The sequence below is a fragment of the Melitaea cinxia genome, chromosome 5 (assembly GCF_905220565.1).
Source record: "Melitaea cinxia chromosome 5, ilMelCinx1.1, whole genome shotgun sequence".
In the NCBI taxonomy this organism is placed as follows: domain Eukaryota; kingdom Metazoa; phylum Arthropoda; class Insecta; order Lepidoptera; family Nymphalidae; genus Melitaea; species Melitaea cinxia.
Genome location: NC_059398.1, coordinates 12,337,450 through 12,358,651, shown reverse-complemented (window position 1 = coordinate 12,358,651; position 21,202 = coordinate 12,337,450). Strand labels below are relative to the sequence as shown.

The window sequence follows — 21,202 nt, the reverse complement described above, 5'->3', positions numbered from 1 at the left end:
TTTTCTATGGAAAGAAATATAAAAGTACTTGAATAAAACAAATTTCAATTTTCTTACTTGTTTTGTTTGTGTTATACCACTATTAATATTAAATTATATAGTCACTGTGTCAAACTTTCAAAGAATTTTTTTTATTGAATACTTGTTCTTTTCATATCTTCTTATATATATATATATATATATATATATATATATATATATAAATCTACATAGCTTTACTTTTTCTATACACGTGTAAGTAGGTAGTATTCGTTATAAAGTTTTTCATTAATAGAAGATTACTGGGGACTGAGGAATAACTCCCCTTCGAAATATTTATTGACGTGAGACGGCCGACTATAACCTGAAAGGAGCATAACGCATTCAAATATCAACGAAATTTATCAACCTTCAGGCATTGGGTCCAATACGTTTGGGTCGTTTATGGCATATTACAGTCGGAGACTCGTCAGCTCTTCGCCGGAAAAGTCAATTTGACGCAGATTACGGAGCGACTGAATGAAATCTTACTAAAATACGAATATTTTCAGACAAATCGTAGATATGAACAAAATATGTAATTTCGGTTCAACTTTTGATTCACAAACTTATTTGAATTCGTTACATTTAGGAGAACAAGAAGGAATATACCTATGTATTGAATACTTCAATCTATCTCTTCTTATTTTATATATAACTAAGTTGACAAACAAGCGTACGGCTCATCTGATGGTATGGGATTACCCTAGCTTATTGACGCCTGCCACAACAGAAACATCTCAAAAGCGTTGCCGATCTTACCCCCAATCAACCCATTAGCTCTGGTCACTTTACTTACCACAACACTATATATATCCAATTTATGTTTTTCAACTATGCTTTGTCATTAAATTAAGAATTTTGTCTAAACTTTTATAGAAAATGTATATAAATACTAATTTTGTTTGCAATGCTCGTAATAAACATTTTTTTTTATTATTTATTTATTTACAAGTGCAATATAGTATTTATAATATAATGGTATATATAACAAAAACATAATTTCACTAAATAATGTAAATGAATATCATGTTTAAATACAATTTTAAATATTAAAATTTAAGATTAAGTTAATGAAACATAAAAATATTGTCAATAAGGCTGTTAAAGTAGATCGTATTTATTCTGAAATGGTGCTTTCATGAATAACGATGTCCGAGCCTTTCATATTCACATCAAAATCTATATTATTATGAATATGTGCTTTTCTATAAAACATTCATATTAAGCCTTTATAATATGGTATATTATAATATGGTTACTTATTCAATGTCATATGAAATAAAACATTATATCATTTAATATATTACTTTTACTGTGTTATTCAAGGTTAGTAACTAAATATTGAAGCCTAGTTGGCCGCCATTTGACTTTTGTGTACATATTTAAATAAAAGTAAGTGTATGTATTGCAGAACCTGGAACGATTAAACGCCCACTGGCGAAACCTAAGAAAATAGAGATACAAAACCCATTTACTCGCATAGTCCTAGGCAGTCGTCTGAACTAAAAGGGCTGTAATATATAAAGTGATATAAAGTGTGTCTAAGCGTCCACTGAGTGGTTAGTGTAACTCCATGGGCGCGTTTCGTGACGATGTTCTATTACAAAAGGGAATTGGATCTTGATTCATTGGTTCGGAAAATCGGTAGCGTACCTTGATAATTTCATTTCTGTACAATTTGACCGCGTCCGTGGTCAGACGATTCTTGGGGGCCTCCGCGGACCGAATACAATACGAAGGCTCCCCAACGGATCTCACACACAATACTAAGCTTTTATTGCCTCTTTTATAATCTCCCATTACCTCCGAGGCATCGGCGCTACTGGGAATCAGATTCGTTACAGTTTTTTTATTCTTTCCCTTTGAACGATTTCTACGTCACAGTGGTAACAAATCGTATTTTATTTTACGATGAGAAATTAGATACTATTTCATTGAAGGAAAGTAGTATATGATAGTACAAGATTTGTCCTCAAAACTAAAAGTGTGTTTTATGTAGAGCAATAACGGCTAGTGAGGGAGCAGTTGCATCAAAAATATCGTAATAGTGGCCACCTTTAACGCTGGTCTGCGCTCGGATGGCTCAGTCCAGCTTTTACACAGATTGTATCAGAGCAAATACGACGTCGCAATACTGTAAATACACTTCCTACCGAAACAAATTGAAAAATTTGTAAAATTCATGAATATGAATAAATACTCCGTTGCCGTGAATGGGACATCAATTATGCAATATGTACACGTATTGCATTGATCGATGGCGCGGCGCGGTGTAGCTCGGGTTCGATTCCCGCTACGCATACAATCGATATCACCGTTTTCATCTATGACGTATCTGTCATCCGACGATGTATCAATATTGACAATCTATTAAATATTTCACCATGTCACGAAATAAATGCACTAGCCAAACGTAGTTTTAAATATTAAATTTAAATTTAAATGTAGTGATAAAAACTTATTGAAATTGGTCGAGAGAAATTACCGTAAACGTACCGTAACCGTACCATAACCGTACTGTAAGAGCAATAGTACTTACTAATATATAATTACTAATAACGTTCAATATCCGAATAAAATGAACGTAAAAAGATCTATTTCTTGTCGCAATAACATCGAATGATTTTTTACTCAGAGACTACCTAGACAAACTTTAACTTGTAGGAGGTTGTAGGTGGTTATCTTCGAAAATGTGCGCAAATAGTTTTTTCGTTTAACTTGTGAGAAGTTCGCAACAAAAATAGCGTTGGCGGCGTTTCCAACAGTCGACTAAACTCGTGACGTAACACCGAACGTTGTCAACTCGAAATTACAGGACACAGGAATCGCGTCCGTACTTGGACCCGCACCTTCCATTCAAAGCTTTGTGAGTCTGCGGGCTGTTTTTCAGCTTAACTTGCACTCTTTGTTCGTGCGATAGGCGAATAGGATAAAAATGAACAATCGTATGCGCTCAAACCAGCCGCACGGTATTTGCGGTTTTCCGCGTTTTATATACATAACAATATGTAGCACAATAGCTGACAAAATATGTTACGAAAATATTTTTTAACTACACAATACTTTATAACACGATATTGAACTTTTTATTTTAAAGTAAATTTCATATGCATAGCATATTTACAAGCACAAATACCCTTTTTTACCTTGTCTAATGATAAAAATTTCGAATTTATTGACGATAATAGGTAAAAATAACTTCATATTAAAATTCGAAGAAACATTTTTGTAATGTATGCATGTATTTTTTTAACCTTATAAATGACTAACTAACAAACGCTTAACATAATTTACGCTAAAGGGTTGCTGCATTAACATAAATATTAGGTAGCGATAGTATAAAACATAAACATTACACGCGATAAGGTTAATTTATGAAAATTTCATGTAGGTATTTGTATTTCATAATTTAAAAATGAAAATACTGTTATTACGGTTAAGAGTTCACGTCCACGGCGTCGCGGGCCGCATTTCCACGCGGCATTCGAACTATTTCCATATTTTGTTAAAATATTGCAGCTTACAAATTTAGCACATGTCCATACTTAGCTACAAAAATTTAAAATAACTTTTTAAATTTTTAACAAGGTAAGCAATGCTTAAAAAAAAATTATTTTAATTTAAAAACAAAAACGTGTTAAAATGTTTTATTTTAATTTTGGTCAAAAGCAAAAAAAATGTTTGATTCCTCAACTAAATGTAAAAAACAACATTTCATTAAATATACGAGTACGTCCAGGAAAAGTAATTTTAAATAAAAGTTTCATTTTAGTGTACAGAGGAATTTGAGAGCTAATTTTGTTGACGGACGTTAAGCTAATACTTTTATCTAGCAGACCTCATTTCGTCTCTAAAATTTTAATTTCCCTAAAGCTTAGTACGAATTAACGTAATGAGGCGCGATATAATTTTAAAGTCCGCAAAAAGTGTAATTAGTAATGAGAAGATTTGACACAGAATTACTTGAATATTCACAGGGCATTAAAAGCAATTCTACAATTACCAACAAAGATTTACCCAAGGGCTTTTGTGCTGTATTCTCTCATTTTCCAGAAAGCAACTCTATCCCGGCACGTTCCGTCAATAATTTTCTTTGAACATCTACAGATCTCGACGAGAACAAATCGAGGTGCAGTAAACATCGAATAAAGCGGCTCGTCTATAATATCATTTCTAGCTCAAGTTTTTGTTTTTCCGTCGAGTCCCGTTCTACAAGTGGGCAATAATTGAAAACGAAACTCTTTTACTCAAAGGCGAGATCGCGAGACACAAAATAAAGGCGGTCCAAATAGATTGAACGTATAAAATTTTCAGTTGAAATTTGTACGAAGCGCCGCCGCGGGTGGTGCTCTGCTGGTGCTATCTTTTTACTTTGTAACCTTACTTTTTATTCCATTAGCGCGCGTGTGAGGCCCCTCTAGCCAAATATCGTGGAATAATAAAAGCTGTTTAGTAATGATAATACGGAACGCAGCTCACGCCACACTAGCCTAACTGAATTAAACTTGTGCACCATGAATTTCGTGTTTATGCTTATTGCCATAGCAAATTAGTTTGTTTTCAAACTAACGTACTCTTTTCATTGAATTCATGTTAACCGCAGCGCTATGTACTTTATCTGTTAATGGGATTATAAATGCAAAGTTAGTTTTAAACGCTGTTAAGATGAATGCAACTGCATCGCCGGGGAGAACTTTTACAATAGCCGGCTGGTGCAAAAAGTTGGTCACATTTTAAGTCTGTGAAAATCCAGCAACGTTTCAAATTGTGATCCTCTTTGGAGCTCTCTCTTTACTTTATATGCGCAATGTACAACGCCATTGCTCTAACACAAAACTTTTTATTTTCGTTTATACCAAGTCAATCGTCCGCGAACATTTTTCAGGCAAACTTTAACAGTGGAGGCAATCGCTCCTGAAATTCGAAAATGAAATCGTTCTGAGCGTCACCAAGATTTATCGATGGATGTTTGAATTTACTTTCAAACTTTCTGGGCATAAAACTTATGACACGTAATCGTATATTCTACTCGAGAATTTTTTCGACAGTGGTAGCATTTTATTAAATTATTATTTTCTTATTGTATGCGTATAAAAAAATATCGGTTTTATTTTATGTTATCATGTTTTTGTGCTTCCACCCGTATTTATTAGTGACCTTGTATTACGATAGAGGAAAAAATGTGAAGTTGATTAGAAAACCTTCTAAGAATATCTTTCTTACGATAGCAGATTGTCTGTAAAACTTTTCTTTTAACGTTGAATTTATCACATTCGCCAAATATAATGAAAGCTGTAAGCCTGTTTTGTTTCAGTGTTACTGATAGGGCGATACGCGTATCGTGGCGGCAAGGTGAGCACGTACCTGCGCGGTGACAGCGAGTGATATATTTACGGCAATCTACCGTCCGCAGTTTTAAGAAAGATCCTAACTTTTACAAACCTTCGCGATAGCTCCTGTTTTTTTTTTATGTTTTCCATCCATTTTTTTTTCATTAGATTATGTAATTTGTTTTTCAGTTTATTTTTGTAATTAGTATTGACAACTAGTAAATGAACCCATTAAACAAAATATTTTAAATCGGACACTAAAAAAAATATACGATATTTTTTTAAATTGTTTTACAAAACGATAAACAAATTTCAATTGAGTGAGACGCGTCATCTTATATTCAAAAGAATGCGCCTTAAAATATCCAATAAAAATCTGAAAACTAGTTTGTATTGAGTCGATATTTCATTTCATCTCATTCACACTGCGTCTAGACTTCGAATAGTGGGATTGCTTATATACACTCCCATACATAATACATGAGTTGGAAATATAAGTCCGGGCTTTCATTTTGTGCGAGCCACTAGTGAAATTAACAAGTTTTTATTGGCATTTCTCCAATACACTTATATTGTTAAAATAAAAAGGTAATCGTATAAATACAGTTAAATCAAAAGTTGTCTGCGGAATTTAAACGAGTTACGTAGTATTAAAGCTAATGTATCTAAAATATGATAAGTGTATTCGTATATGTCGACGTCAAGTGCTGGTAATAGATAATGTCCACTTGGTATTTTAATCAAATAGTCCTGTGCTACATATTGTTACGAAAATCAGTGACAAGTAGAAGCTGAATGGCGCGTTTTGACGCTAGAATCAATCAGGCACTGATGTGTAATGGTGCCTATTTGTCCACGTCCAGAATTGCAACGGTAATCCTTGGCAAGCCGCGAACGGCATGTCCGTATAAAATAATCCGTGATCGAGGGCCTCTTGCATGCAGGCACACGACTGTCGCATCCACACACGAATTCTTGATAGCAATTAGCTTATTGACTTTCATATCACATAATTTCTAAGAAAACGGAAGCTTAGATATAATTAATTATGAGACATACTTCAAAAATATTTTTGTCATTGCAATATTATTTATATGCGCAAAGGATGACATTTTATGAACTAATTAAAATCTCAAATTATAAGACCATTATTTGGAAATATAGGTAATATTCATTTTTTGAAACTCTCTTGAGGTAAACTTTTCAAAAGTCACTTAACAAGTTTAACGTTATTAAAGATCTTACAGGATATCTTACAGGTCAAGTTTCATGCGTCTAGTTTTAACAGTATGTCTCCAGCAATATCCATTAAAATATATAGTTTTATTTGAAACATATATTATATATGTGTACGAAATAGTAATTTACTTTTGCTGAATAAATTGTACGGTAAATCATGGTTCAGCTTTAGGTCCGACTTTAGATAGGTAATATTACAAAATTTGTGGTATACTTACAGTCCACTTACACTAAATTCGGTGGTAAATTACACCAAATAGGCAATGAGACTAGCGGGTTGCAACGCACTGTACATGGTCTTGTTGCTCCGAACCAATCTGCAGCGCAATGTCGCTGTAAAGCTGTGTACACAATTTCACTTTGACTAAATAAAATGTCACAGAATTATTTATCACTTATTATGTTGGATTTGTTTAAACTAAATTGAAATTAATTCTTTGAATTAAAAATAAAAATTAAACAACAGTTTTTTCTTAATATTTGATAATTTGAAAAAGCTTTTTTTTTTTCAGATTACTCTTTAATAAACAGGCCTTTGCTAAGTTGCTTTTTAGGGAAATAATATTTGTTTCTTTCTACTCGATAAACTTTTGTTTGTTGTTTTGTACTAAATGATCGTTCCCCCTTTTATTATTTTGATATCCTAGAAACATAAGTCCTTTTTTATGTAACCTAACTTACTTTCAACCGTATTAAGGAACGAACTATTGACCTAATTATAAAAGCATTAACCAGCTTAACTTTATTTAAGGCATTCGCTTTTAAGGGTGTACACATTATTGTTTGCGGGTAATGCAGTATGAGAACGCAGAAGCTGTCTTGTCTTTGCGATTTCAATCTGCAGAGAAAAGCTACTCTAAAGCTATGTACACAATGTCCATCCAAACTGAATAAAAATACTTTAAAAAATTCGTGCACATGACATGAACTTTTTCTATACTAAAATATGTATAAAAAATGGCAAAAAAAATTGACTCGTTTGCCAGACGAATTAAAATTAAAAATACTATGATGAAAATTCAAATTAAAAAGATTATTTATCAGTTTTTATGCTTCTAATGAGTTTACTAATATAAAATATTTTTGACGTGACAACGTCTAATAAATCGATAAGCACCGGCTGCATGCGCGAAAAACGATGACTCATTGTGTCAGCGTGACGCTCATTATAGCGTTACTCTCATTATCCCGTTACGCTCATTGTAAGCTTGTGCTGCATCTATCTCTCTTCCACTCGATTGGCTTAAGCGTCCAAGGAGATGTTTTGTTATGACTGTCACGTTAAACTATCGTCCGTAAACCAATTTTACGGACAATTTTTTTTTTTGCATTTTATTTCCAATCATATTAAAATATTTTTCAGAAGACGTTTTAGATAGGATTGCTTTTAGACGTTGCTTTAGCTTGTATTTTGATCATTTGATCAACCACATTCATGTGAAATCGATTCCTAAGTTCGGTGTCGGCTCAATTACAATATTGCATATGTGGCTATCATATTTATTCTTGTCATCGTTATTATGACTAGGTATAGCCAAGACCAGTCTCTAAAAAAATGCAAAATGAAAATAAATTGATAAGCGAAACCTATTTATCCAGACCGGTTTTATCGTAATCAAAGCTTGATATCAAATGGCTAGCTATAAGCTAAAACTTCTTTGCTTTGAGGTTCACTTTTCCGCGAACATTTTTATAGTTAAAAATGTTTCTTTAAAGCTATCTATCTAGTTATTTACTCTGTAATTTATACCTTCAAACTAAATAATGCGTATAGAACAAATTATCTAGTAGCTTGAACATAAAAGAAAAAAATCATAGATTCTATTGTACAGTCAAGCTTTAGTCTTCGATAAGAATATGAACGCACTATGGACATGCTAATACAATACAAGATTAACACAATATCACAATCAAACTATTAGGCAGGCTTAAAATAACATATTACCTATATATCTCGGGAAAGAAAAAAGCAATTTAAATATGTATTATATATATTTGATTGTTATGGTATTTACTATGTTGTGTATGTTTATCAGCTGTTATTCTAATGACGGTACGGGAGTGGGGTTTTTATCACTTTTCATTTGAATTCCAACCGAGTTTAGTTTGTTCATCCAAAACTGTCGATTTAAAGAATTAAATACTATGTTGTAATTATTGTTATTACTTATCTACTTATTTTTTTATGACCCACAAAAAATCGCTGATGACACTGTTATGGAGGTAATGTTAATAAGGATGATATTAAGGCAAATTTTTATGACAAAATCAAAGTAATTTTAATCAAATCTGTAAAACAGTGGACTACAGCGCGTAGTGCGTAGGCAGCCCTGTTAGGCTAAGGCAATCTATGATATAACACTCAAACAAAGATACATGCATACTACTACCTTCTCCAACCTAAAATTATTTTAAATATTTATTATACATAAATCATTTTTATAGTTTTGTAGAGTGATTTAAAACAGCATACGGAACTAAGTTTCTTATATATGTCTAATATAACCGACTAATGTCACATTTATAGTTACAGTGATATTCAATTTTATTCAAAATTACAAATTTTATTTAATAATCCATTAATATGTAGTGTATGTATGTATTATAGATATATATGTGTGTATATGTGTGTGTGTATACGTGTATGTGTATGTATATGTATATATATATGTGTGTATGTATATGTATGTGTATATATGTATATATGTGTTTATGTATGTGTATATATATATATATATATATATATACATGTGTATATCTGAATATATAGGTATAGATTTATCAAATTTATCATCTTTTCTTTTTTTGACGTTTTTTTTTCTTCTTGTTCTTAGTAAATCTTCTTGCACTGTTTGCCTCGCTATATTAAACACTTACTCATGACCATGGGTTGACTGGAAGAAATCTCTTTTAGAGATAAGTCCACCTTTGCCATAAACATTGTTATTATGTTGTTTTTACATGTATTTTTGAGTACAATAAAGTATATATATACCATAATATCAAATTACTAATTGAGTGTATCATAAAATATACAAACATGTTTCCAAAATATAACGAAAACTAAGCGAAACCAATTAAATTGTACACGTCTATTATAATCGATGTGGCCGCAACCTTAGCAAGCAGAGCGCAGTGACGCACCAGGAACAGTATTGTTAGCTCGCCCGCCCTGATCGCTCCAACAACTTTAGCACTCATGAAGATTGCTCTCCCATCGCCTGAATATAACTCGATCTCTCAATGTATACCCAATATTGAAATATAATTGAGACGTTTCAATATCAGGATTCGCTTTAAAAATGTCTTACAAATATACGAAAATATTGTATGCGATGGAAATGGGATAAATGTTGTACCACTACACGGAACCTTCTCTTAATAGAAGAAGAGGCTCACGCAATATTAAAACATAAGCAGAACTTTGATGTACATATAATACATATCAGTATCTTAATATTACGAAAGCTATCAATTCAATAAAGCATCTTCATTAAATAAGTTTATTAAAATAAAAGCCTTAAATATTTCAGCAGATATTTTTAAGCTTTTAAAGTTCATTGACCTAACACATAATAGTGCAATTATGTTTACTCGCAAACAAAAAATAGCCGACTTCAATTACATCAACAAGTAATACAACGACACGAACAAAATAGTCAAGTAAATACGCGTTATCAAAGTGTATTCAAAAAGTTGTCATCACATCTCGATCAAATTTAAATGGAACTATATAACAAGTATCAGCTTTCGATTAAAACAAAAATCAACAAAAATGGTACACATGTGAAAATTTATGCGGTATAATACGATGTAGGTTGACAAAAAATAGTTAATCAAATACGCATTATTATTAGATATAACACGAAAAATACTAATTAGATTTCATTTAAATTTTAATGGGGCATGACACGTACGAACCTTAAATTAAAAACAAATTGGTCCACCCAGTTAACAAGTTCTGGTAACAGAAGAAGAAGAAGAAGGAATAAAATAATAAAAGATATAAAAAAGAGTACAATCAAATTGAGAACCTCTTTTTTTGAAAGTCGGTTAAAATATTTAAAAAGCGTGTCATTACTTTTAAATACTTCTAAAAACACTTTAAATCATTCTAAAGAATACACTAAACGTGCCTAAATTATTTACTCACTACTGGTAAAAAAGAATAATGAATTAAAATTTAATTTACTAATAATTGTTTAATAATAATTAATTTAATAAAATTAATTGCTATGCACAAATATTATTATTAAACTATTTTATCAAATCGACGCATTGGCGCAACGGTCACAGCCATGGATTGTACCTGTTGCGCTGGCGGTTGCGGGTTCGATCCCCACACATGACAAACATTTGTATTGTCAATACAGATGTTTTCCGTGGTCTGTGTGTATATGCCTCGGAGAGCACACGAAACCGTCGGTGCCGGTTGTTATCATACTCACCTGATAGCGATCGTTACTCATAGTAGAGAACATATCCGCCAACCCGCATTAGAGCAGCGTGATGGATTAAGCTCTGATCCTTATCCTACATGGGGAAAGAGGCATATACCCAGCAGTGGGATATTACAGGCTGAAGCGAACGAATTAATTTAAATGATTAATTATTATCTTAATTAATAAAATAACAGTTTCTATAAAAATATGTAAGAAATGGATTATTATTAACTGATCGCTATATTTTACGTACCATGTTGTGTAAGTCTGATTAAACTAAATTAATAAAATAGCATATTATAATAGTGTGCCCAAACGCTATTCGCTATGGTTAAATGAAGCCATAGTTAATGTTACGTCCGATTTTTTTAACTGGAATTTTGAAAATATTGTATGTAAATTTTTGAGGCGTTTACTTCATATTTTTATCTTTTTTCTTAAACAACCATTTCACAGATGGGAAAAGGACTATTTTTAAAAGCACTCAGTCTCGTACACCATGTTGCACATTTCCCATAAACCATTTACATCCTTTAGCTATATATCAACTAGGAAAATGAATGCGTGAAAATGCGTCGCAAAACTAAACGAAGGAACGAAATTAAAGAAACCTCAAATCCTTTTAAATTTGGTTAAAATTTCGATAGAATTTTTTGTTAATAAACTATATATTATTTTGAATACCTACTTCTCCCCTGCACGTCAAAGTTTAATTTGAGTTTAAAAGGATGTATTTAAGGTCGTACGTAACACGATACGACACGTAGCGATGCGGCCTACCGTCATATCATAATAACGTGGATAGCTTTATACGATGGCCGATTAATGAAGCCGGCGTACTCCCCAGTACGTTGCCGTAATAGTTTTACGACTCACCCCCCTCCACCACGACCCGGCCCGACTACTTGATTATGCATCGCACACTTCCGACCGATTATCGAACTAGTAATGAACGCTACCGCATACAAAATTTAGCAACTTTTTAGAGTACTCTGATTTTACTAATTTTTATCCCTAAAGTTTTAAGCGCTTATCTCTCCGCAATAGCTTTACATTCTTAGAGTATCTAAAAGACTTTATTTTAAATCCAATCTCAACTATGTGAAATTTTGACACTAAAATTAAACCTACTTGAAAAGATAAAAATATTGATTAATAAAAGGTTACTTATGTGTGTGTACGAGTATACTTTAAGCATTTTAATTCCCATGTTACTTATTTGACTATGTTAATCAATATCACAATCACAACGAAGATTAGAGAGAGAGAAAAAACAAGATTAGACTATTAAAATTATAACAAAAGAGCTTTTAATCAATCTGTATAATACAATTATAATTTTTAGAGTTTAAATTTAAAACTTGAAAATAAGAACACGTATAGGTAAATATTGATATTCTATAATAACTAGATTTTCCGAGCTTCAATCACTAAAATTTAGTTCGCCCTTGGTACGCCAAAAGAGTTAGTAAATGTATCTTATGAAAAACTTTCCGTGATCAATCTCAGTGAAAAGACTTTTAAGGTATAAAGCAATAAAGGATAAGAAGCCTGTATGCCTTAGCGTAACAAAGTGTAGGCATCCATCCTCTACACGCTACATAGCTTATAAAAAACATTTTAAGAAAAGTAAAAGGTATACCACCTTTTACTATTCCCAAAAAACAGAATACTGGTCGAGTAAATGCTGCTAAAACTTTGAAATGAAGATCACTGCTATTTATATAAGAGAGAGGTGGTAAATCTTGGAATTAACCAATAAAATCTACGAGATGATACAAAAAAAGCTATGTAAGTAAATGGAAGAATACCCCCCTCATTTTCAAAGTCGATTGAATAAAGTAGTTATAGTTCCTTGTTATATCTCTTTCTAATGTAGCATGGCAGTTTCTTTTGACCTTCCGTCTAAATCACATACTTGAAAACAACGTCGTTATCTGCTTTGTACATTTTTCGCACAAGTTATTTTGTAAGAATTTATTACACATTTTGGTGGCACCGCCGTCCCATTATAGTAGCTATATAACTGTGCAAATCACTCAGCATAATGCGCAGTTAGGCTGGGCGAATATATATAATATGTCTGCAAGTGATATTCAGATTGTTCGACGCACCGAATGTGAAATTACTAAATAATGTTTTACAACCAACCAACCAACAAAAAAAAAAAACTACATAAATCTCACCAAAATTTATTATACTTATTTTTATTTGATTACTGCTTTTACCCGCGGCTCCGCTCGCATTGATTTTTTTTTAAATAAAAAGTGTCCTGTGTTACTTCTAAAACCTTCAAGACCTCCAAACAAACTTACATTCACATTTAAGATTTTATTAAGGATAAGAAGACATAAATTCAACTATCAGAACTCATTGAATTGCGTTTCGTATTCTCGAACATGAATTAAGTACTTTAGCCCGTCTCGCATCTGTTAAGATATACTTGTAAATCGCGAGTAGGCAACGTCTGTGCGGGTTGCGGGGGAAGCTGGCAATCCCTCTCATTTAACACCACTCCGCTTTTCTGTAGGTGTATGCCGAAGCAATTCCAACGGAGGATCCTCCTTTTATGGTGCTACTTATATACTCTCATAGTGATTCACGTTTTTATTTTGGACGGCTCATGTAATGGGGCGTACATTTTTCATGCTACGCTAAAGCGGGCCCAGTAATCTTTGCATTTATACAGTGATCCTTTATTGATTTTAGATTTTTAGTGGAAAACGAAACGAATGAAACCGGCGTGAATGGAGACGCGCTCTATGTAAGCCGATGTAAGCCTCAACGATGATATAAACTTCTATTCAGAGGGGCACATATCATAAACCCTAAAGTTACACACATGTGTGTAGAGTAAGCTCTGTAATTCGTTAATGTATGCGCTATTCGCGATGAAATAAAAATAAACTCTTAAATGAATTAGAAAAATATAGCAATCTATTAATCATATTATCCGCTCGACCCTCTTACAGGAAACGGGCGTCTTACGTTTTAAAACTTGGCCCATAAAATTATGATAAAGGGTTTTGTCTTTACGAGTAAAATAATTTACTGTAAGTCACGTTTAAACACTTAACGCCTATGAAATCACGAATAATATTGTTTTAAAGAAAATTAAATCGAGAAAGTGATGTTATAACGCGAAATGCTCAAATTAATTAAGAAAGTAATTTAAGTAAGTAATCAAAACGATACTAATTAGTCTTGTTTTTGGCTATGTATATATTCATCGTTTTTAACGATAAAATAGAATTCAACACGTTTCTCTTACAGAAACCCTCGTTTCCTTTAAGTCCAAAAGAAAAGAAACAACGACCTACCATTAAAATAAATAAAAGGAAATAAAGAACCGACCGCAAATTATTTCACTTACCTACTTCTTTTATAAAAATGCGAACGACGCATTAAATTTTGGGGAGAAAGGAAACTCCCTTGTAAGCAATATCGAGCAGGCAAATTTTTCAGATATTGCCTTCAGGTAGCGCACATTTATTATGTACCCGAATATATTACTCTTGATTCATTGACTTTGGATATTGATTTACTTTGCTTGCATAAGCTGTAGTTGGGTATAGTCCACGAGTAAACTAACGGCCTTTGACTTGAAGAATTAAAGGTAAAGTTCGTGCGTGCGGACACTTCTCGGCGCAGAACTTTACTAACTAGCGACACCTTGCACATTTACGATTGTTAAGGGTAGTCTATAATGGATGCTGTTTCTTGACTTTTGTCTCTCTTTAGAGCGGTATGTGTTTGCTTCAGTATTTTACTTTAGAACTAAGTTTATACTGTCCGTAATATAATAAAGCTAGTTAATGGTAGACTAAAAACTAAACTAAACTCACTTAGAGTCTTAGAGTTTTAAAATAATTAATAATCTTACTTCTTTTAAAAAAAGTCTACATAAAAAAAGTCTTGGCTATTTGATTAGTTTTATAATATATTATTTAACTTACAAATATAACATTTACAAAAATCATAGCTATTTATTACATATGAATATATAAAATGGACAAATTGGAGGCTTTCCATCTTTGACATAACAAATATGTTGTCACTTAATATCGTTGTTTACGACGGTAACTTCTTAACTGTTATCACTTTCAGGGCACCACGGTACATTTCGCCTTTACCGATGTCCACTTGATTTACGGTTACGATAAGGTGTCGACCTAAAAAGTTTCTTTCTATCCCGAGACGCGGAACATTGTCTTGGAAGATTTAAAACCGAAAAACTACACAAAATATTTATCTTTCCTTTTTTCGTTTCCACAAAATATCTCACGGTCTACCGATTCATCGTTATCAGTTGGGTTTGGTACGTGATTTATGTTGCTTACGCACAATTCATATCTTTAATTCTACTCTTTATTATCTACTAAAACGTACGTTACTTTTGCTTTAAAAGAAAACAGTATAAGAATTACATGTTTTAAACATAGATAAACGTTTATTTGCCTAAACGCAAGATATGATTTTCCGCAATTTTACAACATAAGCCTTTACCCGACGAGCATAAGCTTGGTGTGGTACATCCCAATGTGGTAACCAAGATAAATCGATTAATATCTTAATACCGAATTGTTAATATGCTCTATACGTCTGAGTAGCTGCACTCGAACTACTGAAAATTGCACTTCTCAATTAATCTAATTTCACTTAAACTCAATCAGACAATCACTACGATTGAGCTAAGCCATTTAATTAACAGACCGATAACAGCCAACTGTTACCCGATATACCAATAAGTATAAACAAAAGACGTTTACGTTACATTTGGCTGAGAGGCAAGGCATGTAATAGGTGGCAGGTTGCATTGAGATACTCAGCTGAGCCGCTTCAATATCGGTGCTGGGGATATTATTTCAGGGTGGAGGGACGCGGGTAATATTGAGTTGTGAAACCGACGATTTACCTAAGAGGAGACGCTGTTAACAGAGCAACTTTACCTCGACACTTTGACAACTTATTTCTTGTCTCGACTTGCTAAGCCACTTCGCTTGTTTATATAGCGGTTTGATTGCTGTTAACGACGATAGAGATAGTTATTAAAATTTTGAATCGAGATGAGATTTCCAAATAGACTTGCATAGTACTATATTGTAATAATATTTATAATGAAAAATCTTACATATTTGTAAACTACATATACAACTACCAATCCAAATAGAATCTCGGCAGTACGGTACGAAGCATCCAAGCGATGCCCAAATCCACACAGTTATTAAAGGAATTTAGTTTAACAACCTGTAAAGTTGATACCGAAATCTCCTCTCATTCAACTCGTCCAGATGCTTAATTCAGTTGGAATAATTCCCAGTTCCATTGTTAAGTTACTAAATTTGAAGTCCGACATTTGACTGCTTACAATTCAAAGGTAACCGCAAATTTCGAAACGAGTATGCTTGTACAGAACAAAACTTATTTACAAACCGATAACTTTTGACCCGAACTGGTCAGTTCACGCCAACGTAGGTTGAGCAACCACGCTAACAAACTATGTATAAAGGCATTCCTTTTTAGATTTTGTTATAAAGCATCCTATATTGGATAGGGATCATTGTTGGCTCAAAACTTTCATTGAAACAACGCAATATATCCTTAAACCCTTTAAACCAATATTTTAAACAAACTGGGGCAAAGTAAAAAGGTACTTAAATATTTTTCACAAGAGTCGTAGTAGAATTGTTTTTAATGTAAATAATGGAACGTCTATTTGTTTTTATGTTACTGATTAAAAAAAGAGCTCAGCAGAGTATTCTAGTTTCATAACATCATGATAACCACCCTATTAGTACCTTAAGAATTTTCTCAGAAAACGTTTCACATGTTTACATTAAGGAATTTTTAAAATTTTGCTTAAAATAAGTATGATAAATTGCTAAAATGACGTACCTCGATCGTCTCGTTGTGGGATCTTTCATAACCATAACCTCTGTGATTTCACCGAATTTGTTGAAGTAGTCTCGAAGACTTTCTGTAAAAAATAGAAATATAACACAATTAATATTTATAATTATCAAACGTGTAATAAATTTTGTTGAAAATTATTACATTTCACCTGACAACATAATTATATAGTTTTGTTTTGCGAAATTCTTAGAAACATTAATTATAATTTACGTAGAATTAAATATTTAACATTTCTGGCATAAATTGAGAAAATTCAATAAAAAAAAATACTTTAAAATACTACAATAATACTTTAAACTTTATTCTTACTAATAAAAAGACCTCGCTACGTCTAAAACATGTCATGATTTTTTTTATAATATTAACAACAGATAACATTTTGTGAACATAATCACCTCACTCTACCAGTCAATTACAGTTCTGTCTGAAAGAAGGACTAGAGATGTCCCATTGATTCTAACAACACACATATAAATCTTAACTGAAAAGTGTTGAGCATAAATTCAAGACAGACTGGGTAATTTTTAAAGTAATGAGCATGTTTTAAAATAAATTGTGAAAGGTTTAGATTTATACGACAATCCGCAGTAGAGTAACATGATGGATTGACCTCTAAATCTTCTAAAGAGTATGAGTGTTGTAAGGAAAATTTCGTGACTTAATTTAGAATAGCTCGTATTATAAACTCTAGATGAGAGTTTATAATACGAGCTATTCGGTTCACGCCACGTAGGTTTAATGTGTTTTTGTATTGACATTGGCTGGTTAAAACATCTCGAATATCTGCTTCTAAACACATGCAAGAAACATCTAAGTTGGGATTTGCGGTCAGCGTATTACTCACTAATGGATAGGGTGGGGAGTCTCCCTTTAAAATGAATATGCTGATTCCCTACGTTCGTATTTTAGGCTTATTTTACATAATTTCCGGTCAGTAACTGATGCATTATTTTGAATAAATACATCGACACACTAACAAATATAAACAACATTTATAGCCAGAGGCGACTAAAAAGAGCTCGTAATTATTTTTTATTAAAAAAGTTATTTTTAAATCTCCTTTCCTAGCTTTGTCATTAAGAGTACATTAAGGTATATATGTTTTACCTTTATTTAAGATGCTCTTACGTAATATATATTTTAAATATTTATTATTTTAATATTGAAACAAAATTTAAATAATATATAATTAATTTGCTTTCCTTAACGTAACAGATATTTCAATTAATAGAATTGATCCAATTTATTAACAAAAAAGAAAAGATTTATTTACGATATTTGACTACATACAAAAGACGTATTTTAGATTGTCACTTCATAGTTTTATTTTAAATATATAATTGAATATGTTTTCATTGATAGCTGATTGAGAAATATGGTTTAAATTCTGACTTCAACGAAATGGAAAATCAAATACTTTTTATACTCGTAGTAGGGTCAAAGTGCAAAAATCAGGATTGAGCTGACTTACTGTTACAACACCAATTCAAAACACGAACTGAACTTAATTCATATTCAACAGAATCTTACTATATTTGTTCCCTATTGCCTTTTGCTTAAATTTACATTATACAAATCAGTCAATTTTTTTAGTTCAAGCTACTTATTTTTATTATATTATGTATATTATTTTGATAAACGTAGTCTTACCTAAACGCTTAACGCTTTTAACGTAAACGCTTATAATTTATTGGAAATAGTTCATTTTCTACAAAATAGGTAAGTCAAGATATTTATGTATATTCGTTTATGCTTATCAACTATATTGACAAAAGTATTAATACATTTAAACTAGTGCCAAGTTGGATAATCCCTAAATCAAGCGATCTAATTAAAAATTATTAAATTGACAATCTTTGTTTCATAATAGTTATCTGAAAACTTTAAATTTTAGTTTACATAACTTTTTAGTTGGATATTATTACTTTTTGAATATGCCTCGTTGGCGCAAGGGTCACACACAGCCATGGATTGTGCCTGTTGCGCTGGCGGTTGCGGGTTCAATCCCCACACATGACAAACATTGCTATTGGCCATACAGGTGTTTGCCATGGTCTGGGTGTTTGTGCAGTCCTTGTGGGTCTCCCCACCGTGCCTCGGAGAGCACGTTAAGCCGTCGGTCCCGGTTGTTATCATGTACATCTGATAGCGATCGTTACTCATAGTAAGGATACGCCAACCCGCATTGGAGCAGCGTGGTGCATTAAGCTCTGATCCTTCTCCTACATGGGGAAAGAGGCCTACGTCCAGTAGTGGGATATTACAGGCTGAAGCAAACAAGCGAACTTTTTGAATATAATATAAACACCGTTGTCTTGACGTTCACATTTATGTGTTACAATTAAAATAGCGACCTTTATCGCAGAATTTATGGTTTTAGTTGAGTCAAAAGAAGTTAGTCTTTGTCGTGTAGTCATACTGACCACTCTCCTTAGTGCCTTCTCACTTCTACGTAACATTAGCAAAACCATCTTTGCAATCTTGAAACTAGTAAAAGCCATAATGTGTAGTATTGTGTAGTAATTTTATGTCGATATTGTTTATGTATATGTCTATAAAGTGCTTCATAAAACCTTCATAAACCGTGAGATTGATTTCAAATAACCATAGATAAATTCAGCAACAAAATATCAAGACTAATTAATCACGTCTACTCCTACCAACAATGTTTGTTTTAACACCGCACCACGGACCGTTTCAATTTTATAGTCGTTACAAGGGAGATATCTTTATTATTCACCAAACTCAAAACTCATTTCCATTATTTTCAGTATGTTGGCCATTTTAAGGGTCAGAGGTAAGGAAACTATTTCCGTTTAATAGATGTATAAATTTTTAGGAATGAAGAGAGAAAGAAAGAAAGTAATATGCAGGATTTGTCACGACGTATTCCTTTACAGCCTAATAAATCCAATGTTCAAACAAGTTAAGTAATTTAATATTCAGTAATGCTATCCCAGAGTAGAACTGTTTGAAACACTCAGTTAATTGTCAAGACCGATATTTGTTGAATGGGAAATTACGAACTGAATGAGAGTATATCATTAAATATATTAGTTTACACCCTACAGCCTGCCTGGCCAAGTACCTCACTCAATCTTAATAAAAATTACAGCCAAATGATATTGTTCTGAAATAATATTGTTTTTCTGTGGTGAGTAGGGTAGCCGCAGTTCCCCTGGATGGATATGTTGACAGTTGAGGTAGGGTCGACAACACGCTTGCTAAGGTACAGCCTCTCCATCAGATAAGTCGTATCATATAAAAGAGGTATCTGAAAATGCATCCATACATGCTCTACATCCATAACTTTGAAACACTCTGTATGTATTTAATCTACGATCCTGGCAACATTTTAAAGCATATTTAGTTTATTTTTACTCTATGAGGGTTTTCGATTAATTCTAATTAAGGAAAAACAGTCCAATCACAAGAGGCTTAATGTGGGATACATTCCAATTTAAACTTGCCTTCAATTTGAGAGTACAGCGCTTCTAAAACCAAATGTTGGGCTCTGCTTTTAAAGTCGATTTTCGACTTGTTTCGTAGTGAACTTTTCTAATCTGACCAGACTCCGGCTTCAGTACCGCACTTCGGAACAGTAATGAAAAGTAACGATTGCATGTCCACTTCTCCATTAATCAGCTCCGTCGTGTATGAAGAAACCGGATACTTTGCCCCTTTTAGTTTTCTTTTTAAATGGTTCTACGTTAAAGAATTATCTTTCAATTGTTAATTATAGCCGTTAAAAGATTTTTTTTATATAAATAATATAGAACACAAATATTTTATATCGGTAAACTTCATAGTTTCTAATAACATGACAGCGTCGAGATGTGTATATAATATGTGGCTGTTTTTACCAATACTAAATGTCTTTCGAGGACTTATATAGGTTGTTTAATTTTTATATTAAATATAACTATATTTAGAGTATTAAATTACTAGTAAAATATACACCACAAAATTAATATCATTCGCTTAGTAAAATCAAAGGATATTAATTTTGTGGTGTATGTAATCTGCCCAGCGTGGTGACTATGGGCAACACACATGAGTTCACGCATTTTTGGCGCGAACTTGTGGAGGCCTATGTCCAGCAGTGGACTGCAATAGGCTGGATTGATGATAATGATGATGATGAAGATGTAATCTATCGTTTTCATTAGTTTCGTATGGGTACAAGATTCGTCCAAAATTTTAGGGCTTATCACTATTATCATCGTTCTGTTGTATTATCTCTTCAAATTTATGCCT

At 32.6% G+C, this 21,202-nt stretch overlaps 1 protein-coding gene across 3 annotated transcripts in view; it reads right to left on the bottom strand.

Annotated features, from left to right (window-relative positions):
- The window catches only part of LOC123653619 (RNA-binding protein Musashi homolog Rbp6), a 540,105-nt gene that overhangs the window by 314,117 nt on the left and 204,786 nt on the right, over positions 1-21,202 (bottom strand). For all 3 annotated transcript variants that reach the window (XM_045589614.1, XM_045589616.1, XM_045589613.1), the window contains exon 3: positions 16,928-17,009. In XM_045589614.1, the coding sequence (XP_045445570.1) occupies positions 16,928-17,009 (82 nt within the window). The remainder of the gene's footprint in view (positions 1-16,927; positions 17,010-21,202) is intronic.